At 37.3% G+C, this 26,332-nt stretch overlaps 1 protein-coding gene across 8 annotated transcripts in view; it reads right to left on the bottom strand.

Moving 5' to 3' along the window:
• The window catches only part of IL15 (interleukin 15), a 172,925-nt gene that overhangs the window by 60,921 nt on the left and 85,672 nt on the right, over positions 1–26,332 (bottom strand). For all 8 annotated transcript variants that reach the window (XM_072621118.1, XM_072621123.1, XM_072621122.1 and 5 more), the window contains one exon: positions 5,918–6,042. In XM_072621118.1, coding sequence (XP_072477219.1) covers positions 5,918–5,983 — 66 coding nt within the window. In that variant the 5' untranslated portion in view covers positions 5,984–6,042. The remainder of the gene's footprint in view (positions 1–5,917; positions 6,043–26,332) is intronic.

Raw genomic sequence — 26,332 nt, 5'->3', positions numbered from 1 at the left:
ATAGATAGATAGACAGATGATTTTTTTTAAACTCTAGCATCCTTGGCACATTTAGTGTAGGGGCAAATAGGCCCTAAAGGGATGAATTACATCACAACATATCCATCAGTACTCCCAGTGATGACATCAATAAATTATTTATTTCACATACTCCACTCTTTCTCAGAGGGCAGTGAGGATACACTATTTTGTAATGAAGTTTAATTGATATAACTCAGTCTCCACAGCAAGGGTAACAAAAGCCAACTCAACAAGCATTAATTAAGTTCCTTGTATGTGCTAGGCACTGTGTTAAATATTGGAGATACCAAAAAAAGTAAAAACCCACAATCTGTTCTCTGAAGGAGTTCAAAGTCTAATGAGAGAAAAAATGTGAAAATAACTATGTACAAACAAGATATAGACTAGATACAATGGAAATAACCTTAGAGGGAAGGCCTGAGCATTAAGGGCAATCAGGAAAAGCTTCTTAGAGAAGGTGAAATTTTAAGTAGAACCTGAAGTAAGCCAGGGAAGTCACAAGATGGGAGTTAAGGAGGGAGAGAATGTCAGGTACAGGGTGAAAATCCTTGAAAATGTACGGAGTCAGAACATGGAATATCTTATATAAGGAACACAAAGGAGACCGAGTCACTGGATTGCAGAGTACATGGAAGGTGTTAAAGGGTCAAAGCACTGGAAAGGTAGGAAGGGGTCAGGTTTTGAAGGGCTTTAAAAAACAAACAGATGATTTTGTCTTTGACCCTAGAGATAACATGGGGCCACTGGAGTTAAATAAATAGAGAGATATGCTTATAAAGAAGAATTGACAGGAGATTGGAGGATGGACAGACAACAGACAATTGATCTCTTTGCCAATCAGAAAGGTATAGAAACCAAAGATAACCAATGAAGAATATAAAGCTGGAGTCAGGGAGACTCATCTTCCTGAGTTAAAATCCAGCCTCAGACACTTACTGTGTGACCCTGAGCAAGTCACTTAAAGCCTATTTGCCTCTGCTTCATCATCTGTAAAATGGCAAACCACTCCAGCATCTTTCCCGAGACAACCTCAAATGGGGTCCAAAAGAGCTGAAGATAATTTAAATGACTCAACAAGTCACATACATTAATTTAAATGTGGTCTTTTAAAAAGCCCACAAATGGAATATCATTTCCTGTGATCTGAAAACTATAGTTTTATAAATTATATTTTATTTTAAAATGCAAAGCTTTGAGCAAAGTACCATTATAAATACAGATCAATGTGAGCATCGACATCTTGAATGAAAAAATACAGTATAATTTCTGGGTTGATATTTGGGAACAAAAAGCGATTTCTTATCTTCATTATAAATCTACTGTAAAAGCAAACCATCTCAGCTCAACCTGCAATCAATAAAATTCAGTTAGGAAAATACACTCTTTAGTAATCTACCCAAATTGAGCAGATAGATGGGTTCATTAATTATAGCTCGTTAATGGGCTCCTCCAAATTACTTCTATCGATTTGAGTTAAATTGGGAAGAGTTAAGGAACTCAGATTGTTGTTTTTTCATACTTTTCCATAATGCCATGGATTGGGGCCAATTTTTTTAATGGACAGAAACCACAAACTTCCACAGATATAGTATGTAGCCACGTTTCTTGTCACTAAGTGACCTGCTGGTCATAATTCCTATAGCGTGCTGCACCTAGTCAAGCATAAATGTCAGAAGGCTCCATCCTATGCTCGTAATTCAAATGCCTGTTTTTGGCTCCTTGAGGTCTGCACAGTCAGATCTTGGTTTGTGTTCCTTCTCAGGGTACTGCGGCATTAGAGATATCCTGACTTTATTATAACCACTCTGTTTCATAATTTTTTTTAAAAAATGTCTATTTTGCCCAAAGCATACGTTGTATCTAATTTCTTCTCATTTGCATCTCTAGTCAATAGGATCCCTCACAAAACTGATTTACTGAACTCCCAAGGAATGGAGAATGATTCTACGGAATCGTATGTTTGGACAATAAATTTCTTCACCTTTTTTTCCCATTATTTTTCCAAAGGACAAAGCCTTTCATGAAATTCATACTGTCTCCACTCCATAAATCATCCAATCTTATCTCTTATGTTTGCAACGTCCTCTGTCCTTGCTTCCAGGTAAATTTCCTAGCCTCCTTCAGTATTCAACTTAATTGCCATTTCCAACGTAAGACTTCTCCCCATCCCCGTCCTTCCCATTTCCAATAACTGGAAGGTGCCTAAGTTTTGGAGGGGAATAAAAGAGAAAAGATACATACTTACTTATCTAGATATACATTGGTCCTCTCCAGTATTTCTTGAAGGCAGAAATGGGAGTTTAGGTCTATGTGTTTTCAGTTGCACTTAACAGATACTTAATATATGCTTATTTGGTTGAATTGAATTAAACTAAATTCCCTTGAAGAATCCATTTTCTCTCCTGACTTTAACTATCCATTTACATTCCAACAATAACTAAATCTCGTCTCTAGCCTGAAACACTCTCCCAAACTCTATTACCATATTTCCAACAGCATAAAGATCACTTTCATTTGGAAGGAAAATCTTTCCCTCAAGTTCTTCTCTGATGCCTTGTCATAGTTTCTTGAAGGTTACGGCAACACAATTCAGGCAGGTCCTATGAAAGTGGGAAGGCTTTGAGTGTAGATGTAATAATATTTTGTATATCTGCATGTGAGGACCAGCCTAAGCGATTAATAAGAGGTTCATCATCAAACTGACAGGGGGATGATTTTTTTTTGCAGGGGAAGAAGGCGTAGAAACTTTCCACCATTTACCAAGTCATCTATAGACTAAATTTTTGTAAGCTACAAAGGTAGAGCAAGGATCCACAGGAATGATATAACAGATATTTTAAGTATTACATCATTAAATTAATAACCTGATACTATCACAGCATGCCTAATGCACCACCTTTTCTGTCTAAAGTTAAATCTCTACCTATTTTTATTCTTTTGATATATTCTATCCAATTTACTATCTGTATAGTTACCTATATGTAAATATAAATCAATATATATGCATGTATATAAACAATTGTGAACGCATATATTACGTATATATATCTATATGTATATATATGTTTATGTACACACATGCACACGTTGCATGTTCATAATTTTTTACATGTTGTTTCTTTCGTTAGCACAAAAGCTCCCTAAGGACAAGAACAATTTTTGCCTTTGTTTGCATCCCCAGAATTTAGCACAGTGCCTGGCACATAGGAAGCATTTTACAAATGCTTATTGACTTGATCTGATTATAAATAGGTAAATATACATGCCATAGGACTCATAGCAAAAGATATACGATGTATCGATATACATTAATATGGTGTGTGTGTGTGTGTGTGTGTGTGTGTGTGTGTGTATTATACACAGAACCCATAGCCAAGTAAAAATAAGTCCTGGATTTAGAGGCAGAGATCCTAGGTTTCAATCCCAGTTCTACTGTCTCTACTGTTTGCTTAACCTTGGGCAATCATTTGATTTCTCTGTACCTCAATTTCTTCATTTGCAACATAAACGGTTGAACTAAATGACTTAATATCCCTAAATTCATGATCCTTTGGCCCACTTACATTAACAAACCAAGAAAAATTTGTCCTCTTTTACTTATCTTTTTAGATGGTGGGAACTAAAAGCTTTCAAATCATGCTTTCTTAGTCTCTCTGCTTCAAGTGCCCTCCCTTCTAAGGTGACCTTTCATTTACCCTGTATGCATTTTATATGAACCTATTTATGTATGTGTTATCTCTTCCTTTAGAAGGATCTTCCTTTAGGGCAGGATCTGCTGCTGTGGATTTTTTTTATTTGTTTGCTTTTGATTTTATATCCCTAGCATTCATGCATCATGCCTGCCACATAACATATGCATAATAAATGCTTGTTGATTGATTGACTGATCCTGGTTGCCTTTCTCTTGTCACTCTCCAGCTTATCACTGTTTTTCCTAAAATATGATGCCAATAACTATATATAACACTCCAGATGTAGTCAGAAAAAGATAGAGTACGATGGCAAAAAGCTAATACAGATATTGATTTCTCTGGCCTCTATGACCATAACAATTACACCCCTAGGGAAGGCTATCAAATTAGGATCAAATTAGGCTTTCCTGCATTAGCAAACAGGAAAAGGGGATGGGAAATCTCCTTAACCAACAATGGATTCATCGATTAACTAGAAGCAAAACTTAATGACTTTCTAACTCCAAAATTCTGGAATTTTAAATATGAATGAGGAATGACTTCTCTGTAACTCTGTGCCCCTTCCAACCTCTGATTTTTGAACCATCACTTTGAGAAAATCTATCACAGTTGCCAAACAACCTAAATATTTAAATCAAAAAAGGATCCAGTATGTAGGAAAAAAGTGATTCATACTTCCTTCTTCCCCTTAATCAATTCAAAGTTTAACTTGCTAATTCACAACAGGGAGAATAAGCCATCAGTTACTTTATTTCCAGCTTCTGCTAACTTGGCAATGTGGCAAAATTTCATGACCACAAAATATTTAATTGCCTTATAGTTCAGGATGATGGATTTCATTTTTGGCATCTTTACTTCGACTTTTCTCAAAGTTCATATGGATGATAACACCAAGAAGTGACTTGAATATGGCAATCAACAGAAATATGGATCTGGAAAGGCTCTTAGAGAAAATCTAGCCTAATCCAAACCTTAACAACAACAATGTATCATAATCAACAAGTAGAGATGTAGCCTTTATGTGAAGACTTCCAGAAAGCCGTAACCCACTTTCTTTCCATCCAACCCAAACCATTTATGGAGAGCTCTGATAGACAGTTTGTCATTTCTGTAAGTTATTTATTTAACTCTTTCCAGCTTCTACCCACTGCTCCAGGTTGTGTTTTGGGGGGCCAAAGAGAAAGATCCCAATACAACTTCCAACAGAGAACCTCCTCAAAGACTTGTGAGGAAAACGATTATCCCCTTGTTTTTCAGCCTGCAGTTTTCCAGACAAAATATTAGTTTCTTCAAATAATCCTCTTATGACATGAACTCAGACTTTTCATCATGCCAGCTGCCTTGATCAGTCTGTTACTGTTCTTTCTAAAATGCGGTGCCCAGAAGTAAGTACAACGCTCCAAGTGTGGTCTGTCCAGGGCAGAGTACCCTGGATGCTGTACCTCTCATATGAAGATTAAGATTGAATTCACTTTCTTGGCTGCAAAATGTCTATACACCAAAAACTGTGTCTGACTGCTGACTGGTAAAGGGGATGATTAAAAAAAGTCCAGAGAGTGTAGTTAGGAAGAAAGGAAAATGCTAAGAAGACATTTTCTCAATGGCCTGCCCTGTGGTTGCTCATCAAAAATTGTTCAGATATCTGCACCTTCAACTTCTAATAGATCTCACAAGTCCCCTTTTTCTGTTCAAAGTTTGCATACCTAGAGTAGTGCTTCATAGTGTGCGTGTGTGTGTGTGTGTGTGTGTATGCACGTGCGTGTGTAATGAACCCCTTTGGCCATCCAATGAAGCATAAGGACTCTTTCTCAGAATAATTCCTTTAAACATATAAAATAAAATATGTAGGATTATTTTTTTTAAAAAACCACTTAGCTTGAAATACAGTAGAAAGATATTAGAAAAAAATAGCCACAAGTTCAAGCACACCAGGTTAACTCCAGCCCCAATGTGAGAACTACTCAGACACAGACTATTGAAAAGTAGAGAATTATTTCTGTACCTCAAACCCAGTGTTCTTATTCTTCAGAAAGAGACCAAGTAAAATTACTGACAAGATTCTAATCCTGCTTCCTCCCTATCATGTGCTAACATTATGCCATCTGCTTTTAAACAATGTAGTATCATGATCACCAATTTTTCATCATTATCAGCCACATAAAATCTTTTCACATTGTATCAAAGGCTTCTTTTTCATCACTTACCCTACTCCCAATAGACCGGCTGTATGCTCTCGTTGTCTTCCGTGGTGCCCGTGACATCACCAGCATGGTGCATGATGCTGCAACCTTACTCCATGGAGCCAGATGGCTGCATCAGGAATTGGATTCTATGTGATTCAAAAGGAAAAGAAAAATGAATATGATGATAATTACATGTTAAATAGTGTTTTCTGCTTTAGACTTCTGGTTCTCCAAGTACAGGATCTTGTGACAAAAGTGATTTAGGACAGGGATAAGCAGAGCCCTGCCATGATTTAAATTGGAGTAAAGTGAGGCACAAAGTTCCTGGTAAGGCTAGCAATTACTAATAAAACAGTTATCTTAACTCCTCAGCCAACCAAGAGACCATGAGGTAGGGCTTATTAGCCTCTATGTAGTTTTGGGAGGCACAAGAGAACAGGAGGCATCACAGATGGGAAAATAATGATTGGTTACAAATTCTGAAGTATCATAGATGATGGAAAACAATCTGATTGGATGGAAGTCTGGAATACAAGGCTAGCAACAAATACTCCTTCCATCTTGTTGCTATGGAAAGCTTAGTGGTGGTATTCACCTGCATGGCTGGCTAGTGTCATGGCAATAACAGATTTCCTGGCACCAACCTGCATCTTGCAACACTTGATAGTGAGATAACAGATCTCCTTAATGGTACATGGGCATGCAAAGCTGTCTAGAGGTAATGTACTTCTCTGCATCTATAGGACAACTGAATTCTAAACTAACTCAGAGAAGGAAAACTGAACTTCTGCCCTTATGAACTTGTCAACATAATTCAGAGACCCTCAAAAAAAGAAAGGAAGGAAGAAAAGAAAGAAAAAGAACCCCTCCAAAAAACCCACAATTGAGGCAGTTATCAAATAGAATCAATTACAGAACAGAGTAAAAAAAATAGAACATCAGTATTTTCTTTTTTCGTCATACAAAGCTTTAGTGGATTTATCTTCTCTTGAGTTCATCTATTGAGTTCTTGAGAATCAATCAATATACATTTGTTTAGGAACTACTATGTACCAAGCACTGTAGGAATTTTTCAAAATAAAGCTCATGTTTATAGTAAACATATGTATCAGATTTTGGAGGAGAAAGCCTTAAGTTTTTCTACTAGATTATAAACTCTTCAAGGGCAAAAACTGTATCTTTGTACCTTCTCAATATCTAGACTGGTTCAATGCATATAGTAGGCACTTTAATTCAATCTGACAAAAAATCAGTCGACATCATTTATTAGTCATCCGCTACATACCCAACAGTTCTGGGCACCGGGGTTTATTTGCTATTGAGGAAGCAACTTATATCTCTAAAGTTAATAAAAAATACATACATAGGAGATGCAAATAAATTTCCATGTGGAAAGAAGTACTAGCAGCTCAGGGAGGGGTCTGGAAAAACCTTATATAACAGGTTGTACTCAAGTTGAACTTTGAAGGAAGCAGAAGTTCTCAATAATAGCTAATAATAATAATAGATCGCAGTTATATAGTCCTTTAAGGTTTGCACAATGCTTTACATGTGTTATCTCCTCTGAATGACAACAATCTTTTGAAGTAGTTATCTCAGTTTTTCAGATGTGGAAACTGAAGCACAGAGAGGTTAAATAACTTGCCCAGGGTCCCACAGCTAGCAAATGTGCAAGGCAGTATCTGAACACAGACCTTCCTCTTTCCAAGTGCTATACTCTATGCCACTATGCCAACTAGCTGCCCCTAATAAATGGAGGTAAAGAGGGAGAACTTTCCAAAAATGAAGAATTGCTTATGAAAAGTTACTAAGACAGGAGGTGAAATGTAGTATGTATAGAAAAGCACGAAGGAGATTTTTGTATCATAAGCTTGGAAAGGTATGCTGGAGTCAGACTACAAAAGGCTTTGGATGCTATACAGAAAAGTTTGCATTTGATCTTTGAAATAAAAGACCACATGGGAGCTTTGTGAGTCAGGGAGTAGCATGGTAAGTAATGTGATTTAGGAATATGACTTTGACATCTGTTTGGAATATTTGCAAGGTACAATTGTATAAGGAAGAAGTAATGAGGGCCTTACCCTTGATAATGGCCAATGAGGGGAGAAAAGGGATGCCAAGTGACAACTGAGGCATATCCATGAGAACTTGGTGACTGATTCAATATTGGGAATAGCAGAGAATGAAGAGTTCACGATGACAATGAAATTGCAACCTGGATAACTGAAAGGACAGATAGTGGGCACCCTTAACAGAATTAGGGAAATTTTTTAAAAAAGGGTAATTTGAGAAGAAATAGAATATGTTAACACTAAGATTAGAATGGCTATATCCAAAGGAAAATGGCCAATAAGCCATTGATGATGTGGCATAAGAGATCAGATGAAAGACTGGCTAGATATGAAGATCTAGAAGTCATTTACACAGAGATGATAACAAACCTCCCAGGAGTTTTCATAAGTATTACATATATATATAATATTTATTATAAAAGGTTATCACATTTTGTATTGATATAACATGTTTTCTTCAAAGGCCACAGAATTTTTGGAGACTGAACTATAACATCAATTATAGACTGTACTCAAGTTTTAGATAAACTACATTAAATTTTCAAAGTCAGGGCAGCCAATACTTGGATCAATATGTTAACTTATTCATTGTTTTGGTTAGAATAATTGATAAACAATATTAAATTTCTGTTTTCTCTACAAAAGCTAATACGATCATAGATTAAGAGCTGGAAGGAAACTTAGAGGTCATTCTAGTTCAACCAGCTCATTTCATAAGCAAGGAAACTGATCAATACAGAGTGATTCAACATATTTTTAAGTGTGTACTATATCCATGGGGCTGCTAGGTAGCACAGTGGATAGAACACTGACTGGCCCTAGAGTCAGAAGGACCTGAGTCCAAATTGCAGCCATGGACACTTATTAGCTATGTGATCCTGGGCAAGTCACTTAACCCTGTTTGCCTCAGCTTCCTCATCTGTAAAATGAGCCGGAGAAGGAAATGGCAAACCACTCCACTATCTTGGCCAAGAAAATCCAAAATGGGCTCATGGAGAGTTGGACATAACTGAAACTTCTCAATAACCACTACCATATGCACATCACTAAGATACAAAGACAAAAATGAAATAGATACAGCCTCAAAGGGCTTACATTTCACTGGGGAGGATGCAACATATACACAGATGAATACCAATCAAGCAAATGCAAAATAATGTTGAGGTAGAGGCAGAGACATTGTCAGGCATTTTGGATAGTTCTCATGGGGTCAGTGGCATTTATTCCCTTCCAGAGAACTCAAACTTAACATTTCCTGATTGTGAATTCTCTCTTATAAAAGAAGAGACTCAGTCTGTCCAGCAGCAGGAATTACAGGGGTGCATGATAGAATGAGAATAATTTCTGATGACAGAAAGCAATCCCTGTGAAGCACTTAGAGTTTGGTCAGACATAGAAGACACCAAAGATACTAAGAACGTCTACTGAATCTTGGGTCATCACCAGTTATCTTGTCTTTTGTCTTACCATTGGACTTGGATGACTCTGAAGGAGAGAGTGAGGCTGACGATTTTGTGCAATGCTGCCTCACTTAAATCTAATTTACAATGGAGTCATGACATCACTCTGTGATGTCATTGGTACTGTTCAAAATGAAGGGTAGACAACAGTAACAATGCTTACCTAGCCCATGCACATTAAATTTAGGGAAAGCTACCCATCCACAACCTAGCTCACTTGACAATGTTTTCTGGTTGAATTCCTGTAAGTCTTGGGGAGATGACAGATAGAAGAGAAGTGATAAATATAAAAAAGAGAAAAGAGGGAGAGAGAATGAAAAAGAGGAAAAGGGAGAGAAGGAGGGAGATGCCTATGGAAACAGAGAGGAAGGGAGGAGGAGAGAGCTGTTCCCTAGTTCCCTATTACCACTTCTTATACAAATCTGAATCAGATCCACATCTGCTTTCCTTTCTCCCCTTCCTGTTCTACTGCAATCAAATGCCAAATTAATAACCAATTATTGAGAGTACAATCATTAAAAATAAAAGTCAAATTGTATAGCTGTAGACACTGCACTTGAAACAAAAACAACTAGGTTCAAGGTGTGATTCTTCCACTTACTTGACATGTAACCCTGGACAACTCATTTCACCTGAGTCTATTTCCCCATCTATATGAAAAACAATCTTTATCCTACATGGGTGGTATAAGGGAAACAATGCTTATTTTGAATGAGAAGACCTGAGTTCAAATCCCACTCTTCCACCTGCCACATCTGAAACCATATGCCAATCATTTAGTTTTTTTAGGTCTCATTCTCCTCAGCTATAAAATGGAGACATTAGATTCGATGTCCTTAAAGTAACTCCAAACTATGATAGTATCTATGATACTATAGTATCTATGATATAGTATCTATGATGCTATGATGAACCTCTGCTTGAAAACATCCAATGACAGAGGGGTCCACTAATTTATGAAGCAGCCCATTGCAATTTTGGAAGTCCCAATGCTAGAAAATGGTTCCTTACACTGTGCTGAAATTTGCCCCTCAATTATCTCTACTCATTGGTACTAGTTATTCTCTCTGGAACAGTCATTCCAAACAGATGGGCTCATTTGGGCAAAGGAACCAAGGAGGTAGATGTGGTGGTTATAGAGAGCTCAGTCACCGAGAAGAACTGAGAGTCAGTGAAGGCAGACAATAGTAACACATCATAGTTTACAAAGGAGTTATCATAGTATTTCCTTACCATCATGGGAGTCAAGTTTTGAAAGCCAAGATGGTTCTAGAAAGCAGAAGGTCTTGAATCCAGGATAAAGTGCTCTGATATAAAGAATCAGAAGCATCAGGCAATCATCCAAGGCTTTTAGGTCAGGCAGTGACCTTATCAGAGTTATGCTTTAACTTAAGCACATTAATCTGACAAAAGAGTATATTCCTGCTTTGAAGGGCTTTTTGCAGATCACTACTAAAAAAATACTGAGAACAGGATCAAGGATATAGCCCTGTAATATACCACTAGAAAATCCTTTCCAGGTAGACCCCACCCATTAACCAATACACTTTAGATATAGTTTTCTCTGCTAGCTATCAATTCACCTATTACTTCACTCCAGTTTTTTCAAATTATTAAAGTTATTAGTAACATTGTCAAATGTGTCGCTGAAATCTGGATATGCTTCTTTAATGGCAATCCCATTATACGCTCACATAGGGACCCATTCAAAATTCAAATTTGAAAAAAGTATTAGTTCAGTGTGAATTATTCTTATTATTCATAGGCTGGCTTCTCATCATCTTTCTCTGCTTAATAATATATTTTTTAGGAATCTACTACAGTGTTAAGATCACCTGGGTAGTTAGGAGGTACAATGGGTAGAGTTCGAATCCTGGAGTCAGGAAGACCTAAATTCAAATCTGACTATGACACTTTCTATCTGTGTGACCCTGGGTAAGTCACATAATCCTGTTTGCCTCAGTTTCCTCATCTGTAGAATGAGCTGGGGAAGGAAGTGGCAAATCACATCAGTATCTTTTCCAAGAAAACACAAATGGAGTCATGAAGAATCAGACATAATCAAATGAAAAAACTGAATAAACAAAAAGATCGCCTATTTATGGCCTCCAGAACCTAATCATTGTCTCTTATAAAAATTAGTCAGCTTTGGATCATCTTCTAGCAGTTCTTCTGTTCTGTAAAAATTTTCAGATGATCAAAAAAAGGTTCTGAGGTTACATTGCCAGGTTCTTTCTAGATCTTGGAATATAAAGATTCATTTTGGACTAAAGATCTGAACTTCCTTTAAGCAGTTAGAAACTCTCAAAGTAACATATGATCACTCTAGTCTACCCTTTCTAGTTCTGAAGTAATTTCTGGACTACAACTAGGAATGATGAACTCTTGGCCAGAGAGGACTATACCTACAAAGGGTTGTTGGGTTTTTTTTAGATATTTTAGAAGCCTGGAAAATCTAATGAAAAGGCTTTTAACTAAAAAGACAAGAGGGAGGAGAAAACTGACAACCCTTTAATTCATTATATGTGCTTGTTCTTCTGCCTCTACATCCATCTAACTGGATAACAGGGGGAGTAGCAACAGCAACCCAGAAAAATTGTAAAGAAATGTCCAAATTGACAAGAAACAAAACCAAAACAAGGAAACAGCAGTAAAGTCACTGGTCTCAGATGTTCATAAACAAATATTCAAAGTGTCAGTAATATGTGAGAGAGAACTATAGTTTTAGCTTTTTTTTACCAAAACAATACAAAGACCACAAGAATGGTGCTAAATTTCAAGCATGGATTGATAAACTATTTACCTATAGTTTGGCCAGCACCAACTCACCTGCCACATGTCAAGGATGGGTAATAGCACCAGCCAACTATGTATTTAGCATACACTATCAACCAAGGAAAATTCTAGTGTATACAGGTGCTCTGGTGCATAGGCCACATACGTAGAATCCAGAGAAGGAGGAAAGACTATCTGTGATATCCAGCTGGTTTGGCCACAGCTAAATGCCAAGTGTAACTGGGATTTTGGAATATCTGTCAGAAGGTGTGGCCCTGGTTTATATGAATTTTGTTGCATTGAATCAGCTGTCTTTGCCTTAGGTGTCCTTGCAGGCCTGGTCATGGGAGCAAAAACATGACAGAATAATAAGTTGTCCATCATTTGGGGAAAGGCTAAACCTATTATGGAATATGAATGTAATGAAATACACTACTCTGCTGTAAGAAATGCTAAAAGGTGTAGTTTCAGAGAAATCTGGAAGATTTATATGAAGTGATACAGAGTGAAGTAGGCAAAAACAAGAAAACAGATTATACAATTTAAAAAACAGTGCAAAGAGGCATCTAGGTTGTGCCATAAATCGAGTGCTGACCTTGGAGTCAAGAAGACCTCAGTCCAAATCTAACCTTACACACTTACTAGCTATGTGACCCCGGGCAAGTCACTTAATCTCTGATTGCCTCAGTCACTACAACTGTAAAATGGCAATCATAACCTCTACTTGACTGGGTTGTTGTGAGAATCAAACGAGATAACATTTATAAAGCACTGGACAGTGGCATATATTACGTGACTTCCTTAAGGACAAACAATTCTGAAAGACTTAAAACACTGATCAATACCATGGCTATAATTCCAGAGGACTGATGAACAGTGACAGAGAGTTGATGGACTCAAGGTACAAAATGTCATATTTTGAGATAAGATCAATAAGAAATTGTTTTTGCTTGATCATACATGTTTGTCACAAGGATTTTCTTTTTTTTTTTTTCTTTTCTCAGTAGAGGGGAAGGGAAGAAGAAGGGGAAAAAAGGGAGAGAAAAAAATCATTTTCAATTAAAAAAAAGACCATTATAAAAAGGGAGTGGTCAGTGACCCACAAAGACAATGCACTGAAATAATATATTGTCTACTGGATAGTTATTTGAATTCCCTGGTAAACAATAAGAAGAGAAATCAACAGGCAGTAAAACAGATTCTGAGATGAGAGTCTGATTATTTATTACCAAAAAGAATAAAAAATAAAATTTCAGCAAAATGATGATTCAAATTGGGAGAAATATTTTGTACTGACAACATTAGAGAAGAAAAAATAGAACTGAATTAAATTTATTCCATTCTTTATGTTTAGACAAGGATGAAGAATTGAGTCATTACCCTTTCCTGCATAATATTCCAGATACAATTCTACCAAACATTTAAGAAACAACTAATGTCAATATTCTATAAACTATTTGAAAAAACAAGTAAAGAAAGAATCCTACCAAATTCTTTTTATGACACAATTATGGTGCTGATACCTAAACCAGGAAGAGCAAAAACAGGGAAAGAAAAATAGGGACCAATTCTCTTGATGAATATTGATACAAAACCAATTCTCTTGATGAATATTGATACAAAAATTTTATATCAATGTTGTAAATAAAATACCAGCAAGTAGATTACAGCAATATATCACAGAGCTGACATACTATGACTAGGTGGGATTTATCCCAGGAATGCAGGGCTAGTTCAATATTAAGAAAATTATCAGTATAATTGACCATATCAATAACAAAAACAACAAATATCACATGATTATGTTAATAGAGACAAAATAAAAGGCCTTTGGAAAAAAATACAACACCTATTCTTGTTAAAAACACTAGAAAGCATAAACATTGATGGATTCTTAAAATAAAAAGTAGTATTTATCTAAATTCAAGAGCAAGCATTATCTGAAATGGGGAGAAACTTGAAGCCTTCCCTATAAGATCAGGAGTAAAGAAAGGATATCCATTATCACTACTATTATTCAATATTGTAGGAGAATTTCTGGCTTTAGCAATAAGAAAAGCAAAATAAAATGAAGGAATAAGAAATAAAATGAGGAAAAAAGCTGTCTCTTTGTAGATAATATGATGCTTACCTTGAGAACTCTAGAAAATCAACTCAAATCTTTTTGAAAAAATTAGCAATTTCGGGGGCAGAGCCAAGATGGTGGGGTAGAAAGACGCACATACGCTACCTCCGAACCCACTGCCCATAAAATATCTGTAAAAAAAAAGAATCACTGGTGAATTCTGGAGCAGCAGAAGCCACAGAACGGAGCGGACAAGATTTCTGCTCGAGAGAGCCTGAAAACCTCTCACAAAATGTCCCTTGCGCCCTGGATCCAGAGCAGAGCCCAACCCTGCCTCGGCGGCGGGGAGCAGATCTGAGCAGGCTTCAGGGACGGAATCTCCAGCAGCTGCGCGGGTCTCTCTACCCACAGGTGACAAGAGTCGGTGAGAGGGTCTCTTTGGCGGGTCGAGAGGGGAGTGGGGTGTCCCCATAACTCAGGCCCCCTCAGGAGGCAGCAGCGGAGGCGGGAGCAGACTGGGGCTCCCCAAGCAGGCAGGAGCCCGGATCCATTGTTGAAGGTCTCTGCATAAACCCCCTGAGGGAACTGAGCCTGTGAGGCAGCCCTGCCCTGACCTGAGCACCTGAACTTAATCTCACGCTGAACAGCAGTCCTGCCCCCGCCCAAAGCCCTGAGGCTGGGAAGCAGTATTTGAATCTCAGACCCCAAGTGCTGGCTGGGTGGATCTGGAGTGAGGTGGGGGTGGAGAGGACACTCAGAAGTCAAGTCACTGGCTGGGAAAATGCCCAGAAAAGGGAAAAAAAATAAGACTATAGAAGGTTACTTTCTTAGTGAACAGGCATTTCCTCCCTTCCTTTCTGATGAGGAAGAACAATGCTTACCATCAGGGACAGACGCAGAAGTCAAGGCTTCTATATCCCAGCCCACTCAATGGGCTCAGACCATGGAAGAGCTCAAAAAGAGCTCAAAAAATTTTGAAAATCAAGTTAGAGAGGTGGAGGAAAAACTGGGAAGAGCAATGAGAGACATGCAAGCAAAGTATGGACAGCATGTCAGCACCCTGCCAAAGGAGACTCCAAAAAATGCTGAAGAAAATAACACCTTGAAAAATAGGCTAACTCAATTGGCAAAAGAGGTTCAAAAAACCAATGAGGAGAAGAATGCTTTCAAAAGCAGAATTAGCCAAATGGAAAAGGAAATTCAAAAGCTCACTGAAGAAAATAGTTCTTTCAAAATTAGAATGGAACAGATGGAGGCCAATGACTTTATGAGAAACCAAGAAATCACAAAACAAAACCAAAAGAATGAAAAAATGGAAGATAATGTGAAATAACTCATTGGAAAAACAACTGACCTGGAAAATAGATCCAGGAGAGACAATTTAAAAATTATGGGCTTACCTGAAAGCCATGATCAAAAAAAGAGCCTAGACATCATCTTTCATGAAATTATCAAGGAAAACTGCCCTGAGATTCTAGAACCAGAGGGCAAAATAAGTATTCAAGGAATCCACAGATCACCTCCTGAAAGAGATCCAAAAAGAGAAACTCCTAGGAACATTGTGACCAAATTCCAGAGTTCCCAGGTCAAGGAGAAAATATTGCAAGCAGCTAGAAAGAAACAATTCAAGTATTGTGGAAATACAATCAGGATAACACAAGATCTAGCAGCTTCTACATTAAGGGATCAAAGGCCGTGGAATAGGATATTCCAGAAGTCAAAGGAACTAGGATTAAAATGAAGAATCACCTATCCAGCAAAACTGAGTATAATACTTCAGGGGAAAAATTGGTCTTTCAATGAAATAGAGAACTTTCAAGCATTCTTGATGAAAAGACCAGAGCTGAAAAGAAAATTTGACTTTCAAACACAAGAATGAAGAGAAGCATGAGAAGGTAAACAGCAAAGAGAAGTCATAAGAGACTTATAAAAGTTGAACTGTTTACATTCCTACATGGAAAGACAATATTTGTAACTCTTGAAACTATTCAGTATCTGGGTACTGGGTGGGATTACACACACACACATGCATACGCACATGCACACACACATAGAGACAGAGTGCACAGAGTGAATTGAAGAGGATGGGATCATATCTTAAAATATGAAATCAAGCAGTGAGAGAGAAATACATTGGGAGGAAAAAGGGAGAAATGGAATGGGGCAAATTATCTCTCATGAAAGAGGCAAGCAAAAGACTTTTCAGTGGAGAGAAAAAGAGGGGAGGAGAGAGACAAACATGAAGCTCACTCTCATCACATTCCACTAAAAAAGGAATAAAATGCACACTCATTTTGGTATGAAAACCTATCTTACAATACAGGAAAGTAGGGGAGAAGGGGATAAGCAGGGTGGGAGGGATGATGGAAGAGAGGGCAATGGGAGGAGGGAGCAATCTGAGGTCAACACTCATGGGGAGGGACAGGATCAAAAGAGAGAACTGAAGTAATGGGGGACAGGATAGGATGGAGGGAAATATAATTCATTCTTACACAACACTACTATTATGGAAGTCATTTGCAAAACTACACAGATTTGGCCTATATTGAATTGCTTGCCTTCCAAAGGGAAGTGGTGGGGAGGGAGGGAGGAAGAGAAGTTGGAACTCAAAGTTTTAGGAACAACTGTCGAGTACTGTTCTTGCCACTAGGAAATAAGAAATACAGGTAAAGGGGTATAGGATGGAGACAAGGGCAGAGAGGGATGATAGAAGAGAGGGCAGATTGGCAGACAGGGGCAATTAGAATGCTCGGTGTTTTGGGGTTGGGGGAGGGGACAAAAGGGGAGAAAATTTGGAACTCAAAATTTTGTGAAAATGAATGTTAAAAGTTAAATTAAAAAAATTAGCAATTTCGGCAAAGTTGTACTATATAAAATAAGCCCACATAAACACCAGCATTTCTATATACTACCAACAAAATACAATCGGAAAAAACAAGAGGAGAAATTCCATTTAATATAACTGCAGATAATATAAAATACTTGGGAGTCTATTTGCCATGACAAACCCAGGGATTATATGAACACAATTACAAAACACTTTTCACACAGATAAAGACAGATCTAAACAATTGAGGAAATAGTAATTGAAGGTAATTTACTTATTCAGTACCATATCAATCAAACTGTCAAAGAATTATTTTTTCACATTCTTTTTAAAACATTTTTAAAATTTCTTTCTTTATTTAAAATATTCTATTCTTTTTAAATTTTGAGTTTTAAATACTCTTCCTCCTTCCCACTTCCACCCACACCCACTGAGATGGCAAACAATATATCAATTACACAGGCAAAATCATGTGAAACATTTCCATATTAGCCATATTTTTTTAAAATGCAAGAAAGATAAAATGAGAAAATTTTATTTCAGTTTGCACTCAGAATTCCTCAGTTCTTTCTCTGCAAGTGGATAGCATTTATTTCCTCATGAGTCCTTTGGAATTCTCTTAAGTCATTGTCTTGATAAGAATAGCCAAGACTTAAAATTAATCCTCATCACAACATTGCTGTTATGCACAATGATCACCTGGTTCTTTTTACTTTTCTTTGTATCAGTTCATATAGGTCTTGCTATATGGTGGTTTTCTGAAACCATTCCCCATCATTTCTTATAGCATAATAGTACTCATTACAATAATAAGCCACAACTTGTCCAGGCATTCCCCAGTTGATGAGCACCTCTTCAATTTCTAATTCTTTTCCATCATAAAAAAAGTTGCCATAAATATTTTAGTACATATAGGTACCTTTCCTTTTGCTTTGATCTCTTTGGGATACAGACCTAGTAATGTTATTGCTTGATAAAAGAGTACGCACAGTTTTACATCCCTTTGGGTATAGTACCCAATTGTTCTTCAAAATGGTTGGACCAGTTCACAACTACATTCGTGTACCAATTTTTTCCTTATCCCCTCCAGAATTTGTTATTTATAATAGGTGTGAGGTGATATTTCAGAGTAGTTTCAATTCACATTTCTCAAATCAATAGTGATTTTGAGCAATTTTTTCCCCATATGACTATAGATAGCTTTGTTTTCTTCTGAAAACTGCCTGTTCATATCCTTTGACCAGTTATTGATTGGGGAATGATACATTTTCAAAAATTTGATTCAGTTCTGTACTCAGATCATATTTGAGAAATGAGGTCTTTATCTGGGAAACTTACTGTGAAAATTTTTATATTATTTCATAGTCCTTCATAGTACCTTTTAGCAAAATGTAGTTTCTCTGATAATTCCTTTTAATTAGGCTTTTTTTCTTTTGCTTTGAGATCATAATTGCTATCCTTGCCTTTTTTTTTTACTTCAGCAGAAGCATATTAAATTCTGTTAAAATTCTTTATTTTAGCCCTGTGCGTGTCTTTCTGTTTTGAATGAGTCTCTTGTGAACAATATTTTGTTAGATTCTGGTTTCTAATTCATTCTGCTGTCTGCTTCCATTTTTTATGGAAGTTCATCCCATTCGCATTCACAACTGTCATTACTGTGGATTTCCTTTCATTCTATTATCTTCTGCTTCTTTCCCTCTCCTTTTCATCCTGTCCCTCCTCAAAAGACTATTTTGCTTCTAATCACTGCCTCTGTTAGTCAGTCCTCCCCTTTACCAAACCCTCTCCTTTTCTCTAATCTCCCCCTCCAATCTCCCTACTGGATAAGGTACATTTGTATACACAACTGAGTGTGTATATAAATTCTTCCTACTTTGAAATAATTTTGATGAGAGAGGCTTAAGGGTCACCTGCCACCATCATCCCCATTTCTGCTCTATTGTAAAAGCTCTTCCTTGTGTGCCTTTTTTTATATGAAAAAAAATTCCAGTTCTGCCTTTGACTTCTCTCTTCTCCCAGTGCATCCCCTTTCCTCACCTCTTCATTCTTGGTTTGTTTTTTTTTGGGGGGGGGGGGGCAGAATCATCCATTGCAATCAACTAACACTCATGTCCCCTGTCTATGTAAACTCCTTTAAACTGTCCTATAATAATGATAAAATTCTTAGGAGTTCAATATATCATTTTACCACACCAGAATTTAAACTGTTTAGCTTTATTGAATCTTTTATAGTTATTCCTTCTTTTTTTACCTTTTTATACTTCTCTTGAGTCTTCTCCTGAATGGCAAATTTTCTATTCAGTTCTGGTCTTTTCATTAGAAATGCTAGCAAAAAATATCCATTTTCCCCCTGAAGAATTACACTCAATTTTGGTGGATAGGTGATTCTTGGTTGTAATCCTAGCTCATTTGCTTTCTGGAAAATCATGTTACAAGCCCTCTGCTTGATATGGTAGCTACTAAATCTTGTGTGATCCTGCCTATGATTCCATGGTATTTTAATTGTTTCTTTGAGGCTACTTGAAGTATTTTCTCTTTGACCTGGGAGCTCTGGAATTTGGTTATGACATTCTTAGGAATTTTTTTTTATTTTTGGATTTCTTCCAGGACTGGTGAATTCTTTCAATTTCTACTTTGTTCTCTGGATCTAAGTTATCAGGGCAATTTCCTCAATTAATCACCCCAAGCATGTGAAGATTTCTCCTAGCAGAATGAGTGGATGAGAACAAGTTGTTCCAACAGGCAGGAAGGTGAATAAAGCAAGCATTGTGGAGCATTTAGACCTTGGTAAGACATCAAAGAAGTCAAGGTCATATACTGCATCTCAGGACACTGCCAGTGATCTGGACTTCTGTCTTGCCACTGGACTTCAGTGACTCTAGAAGAGAGAGGGTGAGCCTGACAACTGCACTTCCTCACTAAAATCCAATTCACTTGCAAGTCAAGACATCATTACTCATGATGTCTTTGGTCTTCTTCAAAAATTAAGGACAAACAACAGTAACTTTTACAGTCAAATTCTTTTATGTTGGTGTTTGCTCATTTTCCAGCTTTTTTTTTTCTTACTTTGAACTTTATGTCAAAATTGGGCTTTTTTTCACCTGAATGTGGGGAGCCATTATACCAAGTCTCAGGGGTTTTTTGGTGCTGCTATTTTCAGAGTTAATTCTGAGAATCTGCAAATTTTTGGTACTTCAAAAATGGTGTGATCCTAGGGGAGTTGTTCGCTGTTCTCTTTGTCTGCATTCTGGTTTTTACCCAGAAAGGGTTCTGGTCCCCTGCAGCTGCTCATATCTGCTTTGCAACTGTGATCAGGGCCCCTGCTCCGTTGTAACTGACCCCCCCCCAGTACTTCCTTCCACCCTGGAAATGTAACCCAGAACTCTATATTTAGCAGTAGAGCTGCCAATCAGCATTAGCTGTACTCAAGTGCCAGCCAAGGGTCCTATGTAATCCATTTCTGGCCAGTTGTCCAGCCCCTTTCCCATTTCTGGACTGAGAGCTCTGGAAGGTGCTGCTACTGTTCCTATCTACAGCCATGTGCATGGGCTTCAGATAAACCTCCATCCTAGAGGTTTACAGATTTCTCTTCTCTACCTCATAAGTTTTCATTAACTGGAAAAATATCTTACCCTGACTTTTTGTTGACTCTACCACTCCAAAATTAGATATGAGGTAATATTTTAAAGTTGTTTAGGGGGGAATGTTGGGAGAGTTCAGCTATTGGCTTCCCATAATCTGCTATATTGGCTCTAACAGCCCCCATTCACAAGAATTATTTTATAGGACTAGAAACAAATCATAACAATATTCATCTGGAAGAATAAAATGTCAAAAATATCAAGGCAATCAACGGGAAAAATGTGAAGGAAGAGGGCTAGTACTTTCGAATTTCAAACTATATTATAAAGTGTTAATCATCAAAACAATCTGGTACTGGCTTTAATAAAAGAGTACTAGATCAGTGGAACAGATTACATACACACTGTACAGTGGCAAACGACCATAGTAATCTTGTGTTTTACAAGCCCCAAAATCCATGTTTTGGGGTAAGAACTCAACAGTTGACAAAAATTGCCAGGAAAACTGCAAAGTAGTTTAGCAGAGACTAGGCACAGACTAACATCTTACACTATATATCAAAATAAGACCAAAATGGAAATACAATTTAGACATAAAAGGTAATATCACATGTAGAAATGGGACACTAATTCACTGTAGGTGAAACTGTGAACTGATTCAACCATTTTGGTAAACAATCTGGAATTATGCCCAAAGAGTTATTAAACTGTCTATATCCTTTGACTCAGAAATAACACTACTAGGTCTGTTTAGCAAGATGATTAGGGAAAAAGGAAAATAACCTAGATGTTCTAAAATATTTATAGCAGCCCTCTGTGGTAGAAGAGAATTGGAAATTGTAGGGAAGCCAATCAATTGGGAAATTCCTAAACAAGCTGTGGTATATGATTGTGATAGAATACTACTGTGCTATAAAGAAATCATGAGCTCAAAGATGTTAGAAAAACATGGATAGACTAGCATGAAGTAATGAAGAGTGAAATAAGCAGAACAGAGAGAACACTGCATACAGTAACAGCAATATTATTTTAAGAACAACTTTGAACAAATAAGTCATTTTGACTATTATGAATGCATATATTACAAATGGCCTATGAAGGAAGCTGCTATCTCCATCCAGAGAAAGAAGTGGTAAATAGAAGTATGTACTTCTATGATTTTACATACATTTATGTATGTGTGTATTTGTGAATCACAGCAATTTTCTCTGATAAGAGGTCTCATTTCTCAAATATATAGGTAAATGAGTCAAAATAATAAAAATAAGAGCCTTTCCCCAGTTGATAAATGGGCAAAAGCATATGAACTGGCAGTTTTCAGAGGAAGAAATCAAAGCTATCAATTGTCATATGAAAAAATGCCCTAAATCATCATTGATTAGAGAAATGCAAAATAAAACTACTCTGAGATGTCACCTCACACCTATCAGATTGACTAACAGAAGGAAAAAAGACAAATGGTGAAGGAGATATGGGAAAATTGGGACCCTAATTCATCACTGGTGGAGTTGTAAACTAGTCCAACCATTCTGGAGAACAATTTGAAGGGTGAAGTAAGAGAAAGGGAGAGAATTTGGAACTCAGTTTTTTAAAATGAGTTTTTTAAATATGCTATTGGGAAATATTTGATGAAATAAGTAAAAATAATTTAAAAATAATATTCCTGCTAAGGAGGTCCCTAGGAAATAGAGGACAGTATTTTATCCAACCAGTTTAGAAATCAAATTACAAATTAGAAAACCAATTACAATCTATGGATAATCATAGTCAGGCTAAACAATTCAGAAAATTATGACCTAAGTTCCAGGATTGAATTGATTGAATAAATCAATTAATAAGCATTTATTAATGCCTACTGAGTGCCAGTCACTGTGAAAAGAACTATGGAAAAAAGGAAGAAGAAGAGGAGGAGGAGGAGGAAGAAGATGGACAAAGAGGAGGAGGAAGAAAAGGAGGAGGAAGAGGAAGAGGAGGAGAAGAAAAAAATGACAACGGTGACCATCATTGCCTTCAAGGAACTTATAATCTAATAGAGAAGACAAAAAGTAAATAAATATGTACAAATAAGGGTTGTATAAGACGAACAAGAAACAATTAAAAGATAAAAGATACTAGAATTAGGAGAGGTTAGGTAAGGCTTTCTACAGAAGACAGGATTTTTGGTTAGGACTTAAAGGGAGCCAGTGGTGGAGATGAGGAAAGAGCATTCCAGGCATAGGGGGCAGCCTGAGACAATGCCTGGAACTAGATGTGGGATTTCTTGTTTCTAGAACAGTCAGAAGGCCTATTTCACTGAATTGAAGAGTATGTATCTGAGAGCAAGGTATAAAAAGGAATGGGAAGTGGGGTAGATTATGAATGACTTTGAATGCCAACCAGAGGATTTTCCATTTGATACTGAAGGCAATAGGAAATACTGGAGTTTATTGGGAGGGTCATGGGGCCAGCCCTGTATTTCACAAAAATCACATTAGTGGTTAAATAGAGGATAGATTGGAGTGGGAAAAGACTTTAAGCAGACAAACTCACCCTTATGCTATTGCAAGAGTCCCAGAGTAAGCAAGGAGGGCCTGCATCAGAGTGGTGACAGCGTCAGAGGAGAGAAGGAGAAACATTTGAGGGATGTTCACAAAGACTCGATACCACAGTAAGACAAAGTGAGGAGTTGAGGAGGATACGTAAGATGTGAGCCTGAGGGGATGAGAGGGAATAACAGGGAAGTTAGCAGTTAGGGGAGAGAACTTAGGGGGAAAGTTTTGAACTTGTTGAACTCAAGATATCAACTAGACATCCAGTTCAAAATATCTGAAAGGCAGTTGGAGATGTGAGAATGGAAGTCAGCAGAGAATTTAGGGCCAGATAGATAGATTTGAGAATTGTCAACACAGAGATAGTAATTAAATCCTTGGGAACTGAGTGAAGTAGTATAAAAGAAGAGAGTGTCCAGCACAGGACCCTATAGCATACCTAAGGGTAGAGAGGATGAACTGGATGAAGGTCCAACAAAGGAAACTCAGAAGTAGTCTGAGAGGTAAGAGGTAAACCAGGATAGAGTGGTGTCCCAAAAACCTATACAAAAGAGATCAAGGAGAAAAGGGGAATCAACAGTGTCAAAGGTTACACTGAGTTTGAGGGGAATGAAGACTGAGAAAAGGTCACTGAATTTGGCAATTAAGAGATATTTGGTAACTTTGCAGAAAGAGTTTCTATGGAACCATGAGATCAGAAGATATATTGTAAAGGGTTAAGAAGAGAGTGGGAGGACAGAAAGTAGAGGTACCTATTGTAGATGGTTTTTTCAAGGAGTTTAAGCCACAAAGGGCAGAAGAAATATAGAACAATAGTCAGAGGGGACAGAAGTATTAAATGAAGGGACTTTTCTTTGAGAATGAGGGAGACATGAGCATGTTTATAGGCAGTAGCGAATGAGCTAGTAGAGAGGAAGAAATTGAAAATATGTCAGGGAGTGGGAGTGATAGAGATGATGGAGGAGTTGGGATGGAATGGAATCACTTAAAAAGGTAGAGGGGTTAGCCTTGATAAGGAGTAAGGTCACCTCTTCATTTGAGAAAGGAATAAAGGAGAGGAAAATGGCAGAAGGTCCTTAAATGATAGGATATGAAGAAGAGAGAAGAGGGAGCTCACAGCAAATAACCTTTTGTTCTGTAAAATATGAAAAGAATGTAAAATATGAAAGGACAAGGAGAGAAAGTGCCAGGGGAGGTCTGGAGAAAGTTAACAAGATGTGGAAGAGCCACTGTAGAGAATGGAATAGTGGGGTTGATAAGGGAGGTACAGTAGGATTGCCTAGCAGCAGTGAGGGCCCATCCTATGTTATACAACATAAATCTGTAGTGGACCTAGTCAGAATATTTTCAAAAATTTGTCCATCTTCATTCAGAAACATATGTATGGGAGTAAAGACAGCTAATGGTGAGAGTGGTCACATATGTGATATATGAATGTATATGTGTGTACACATGTGTGTACACACATACATATATGATACATATATACCTATATGAAGTTATATAACATAATGGCTGGATGTCTTAGTTTAAATATATGTTATCACATATGCTTTTGATTATATTAGCATTCAAAATTTTTTGGAAGTGCTTGCAGCTAACACATAAATACATATATATAGTATGACTGTCAGTGTTTTGGGTTAACTTCTTGTGTTTATCATAATGTTAATAATGAATATTAAGAAAATTTGCGTTCACAACAATTGCTGGAGCTGCATTTGTTTTTTACTGAAACAATGTAGCAGAGTCACAAAGATGAAGTAGTTATACATTGCTGGGAAAGATGGGCAGAGGTGAAATGCCTTAGAGGATTTTGTAAACTGGACAGCCATTGCTATTTTTGCATAAAACATAGGGGCTGATATAGTAAATTTCAACAGTTTTCTTGCCATGGTACCTCTCATTCTCTTTTTGATTTGAGGAAGAAGAGACTTGAGGAGACTTAGCTCAGTCTGGAAGTTTAATAACTCCTTAGAACTAAAATGGGTTTCTGAGTGCAGTAAATGGCAGTCTGGCACCAAGTTTAGTAATCAATAAGACACTCTGTGCAAAAGCAGCTAATAAAAGAGCTCTAAGGAAAGGACAAAGGACAGAAGTAATTTCAGCCTAGGTCCCTGTAACTTCTAGTGTAACATGCTTGATGAGGGAAGAGTTTTCTCAATGACTGACAAAACTGATCAGGAAAGCTACATAGAGCATTCTGTCTTCTGATTGAGAAACTTGACAGACAGACAAAGAAGAGTCCATAGCTATTAGACGACAAAACTGATTGAATACAGCTCTTTCTCTTCAGGCGAAAGGCTTACTAATCACATCCCTTTGAGAACATAAATGAGATTTGATGGGAAGGCACTGATGCCAGAATAGGGTTCAAAAAGGAAAGAGCCTCTTAAAAAGAAAAATAATGGATAAAGCAAGGGGGAATTAAAATATGACTATAGGTCAAAAATGTATGTTCAGGTAAAGAAATCTAGGAACCTTACTGGGGAAGAGAGCACAATAGAGGATATGTAGGTAAAGGCCAATGGAATTAGAACAGAAGCAACATTGCCATGGGAGAACATTATAGACTATCTAGGGAAGGAAGAAAAGGAAGGGTAAAAATGAGTAGTTTAGGCTATGTGCCACAAGCCTAGCACAGAAACATGAACAAGTCATGGGATGTCAATGACCAGATAACTGTCAGAGTTTTCTCAGTCAAAAGTAGAACAATTTGCAAACTATCAGATTGCTTTCATAATGATTTTATTCTGCAAAAGATTGAGGGGAAGGGAAAGAGAAAAAACACAATGCTATTTGGAACCTCATATTTTAACTACCAAGAGTAAGAGAAATAACAAAAATCTGTTGTTATTGAGGCATTTCAGTTGTGTCTGACTCTTCATGACAATATTTTGGATTTTCTTGGCAAAGATACTAGAGTGGTTTGCTATTTCCTTCTCCGGCTCATTTGACAGATGAGAAAACCGAGGCAGAGTTAAGTGACTTGTCCAGGGTCATACAGCTAGTAAGTGTCAGACACCAGATTTGAACTGACAAAGAGAAGTCTTGCTGACTTCAAGCCCAATGCTCTATCCACTTTTCTCCCTACTAGTCCAACAAGAATCTGAGGGATAAGTAACTAG

Source organism: Notamacropus eugenii, chromosome 6 (genome assembly GCF_028372415.1).
Source record: "Notamacropus eugenii isolate mMacEug1 chromosome 6, mMacEug1.pri_v2, whole genome shotgun sequence".
Classification (NCBI taxonomy): domain Eukaryota; kingdom Metazoa; phylum Chordata; class Mammalia; order Diprotodontia; family Macropodidae; genus Notamacropus; species Notamacropus eugenii.
This window is presented reverse-complemented; position numbering and strand designations above follow the sequence as displayed.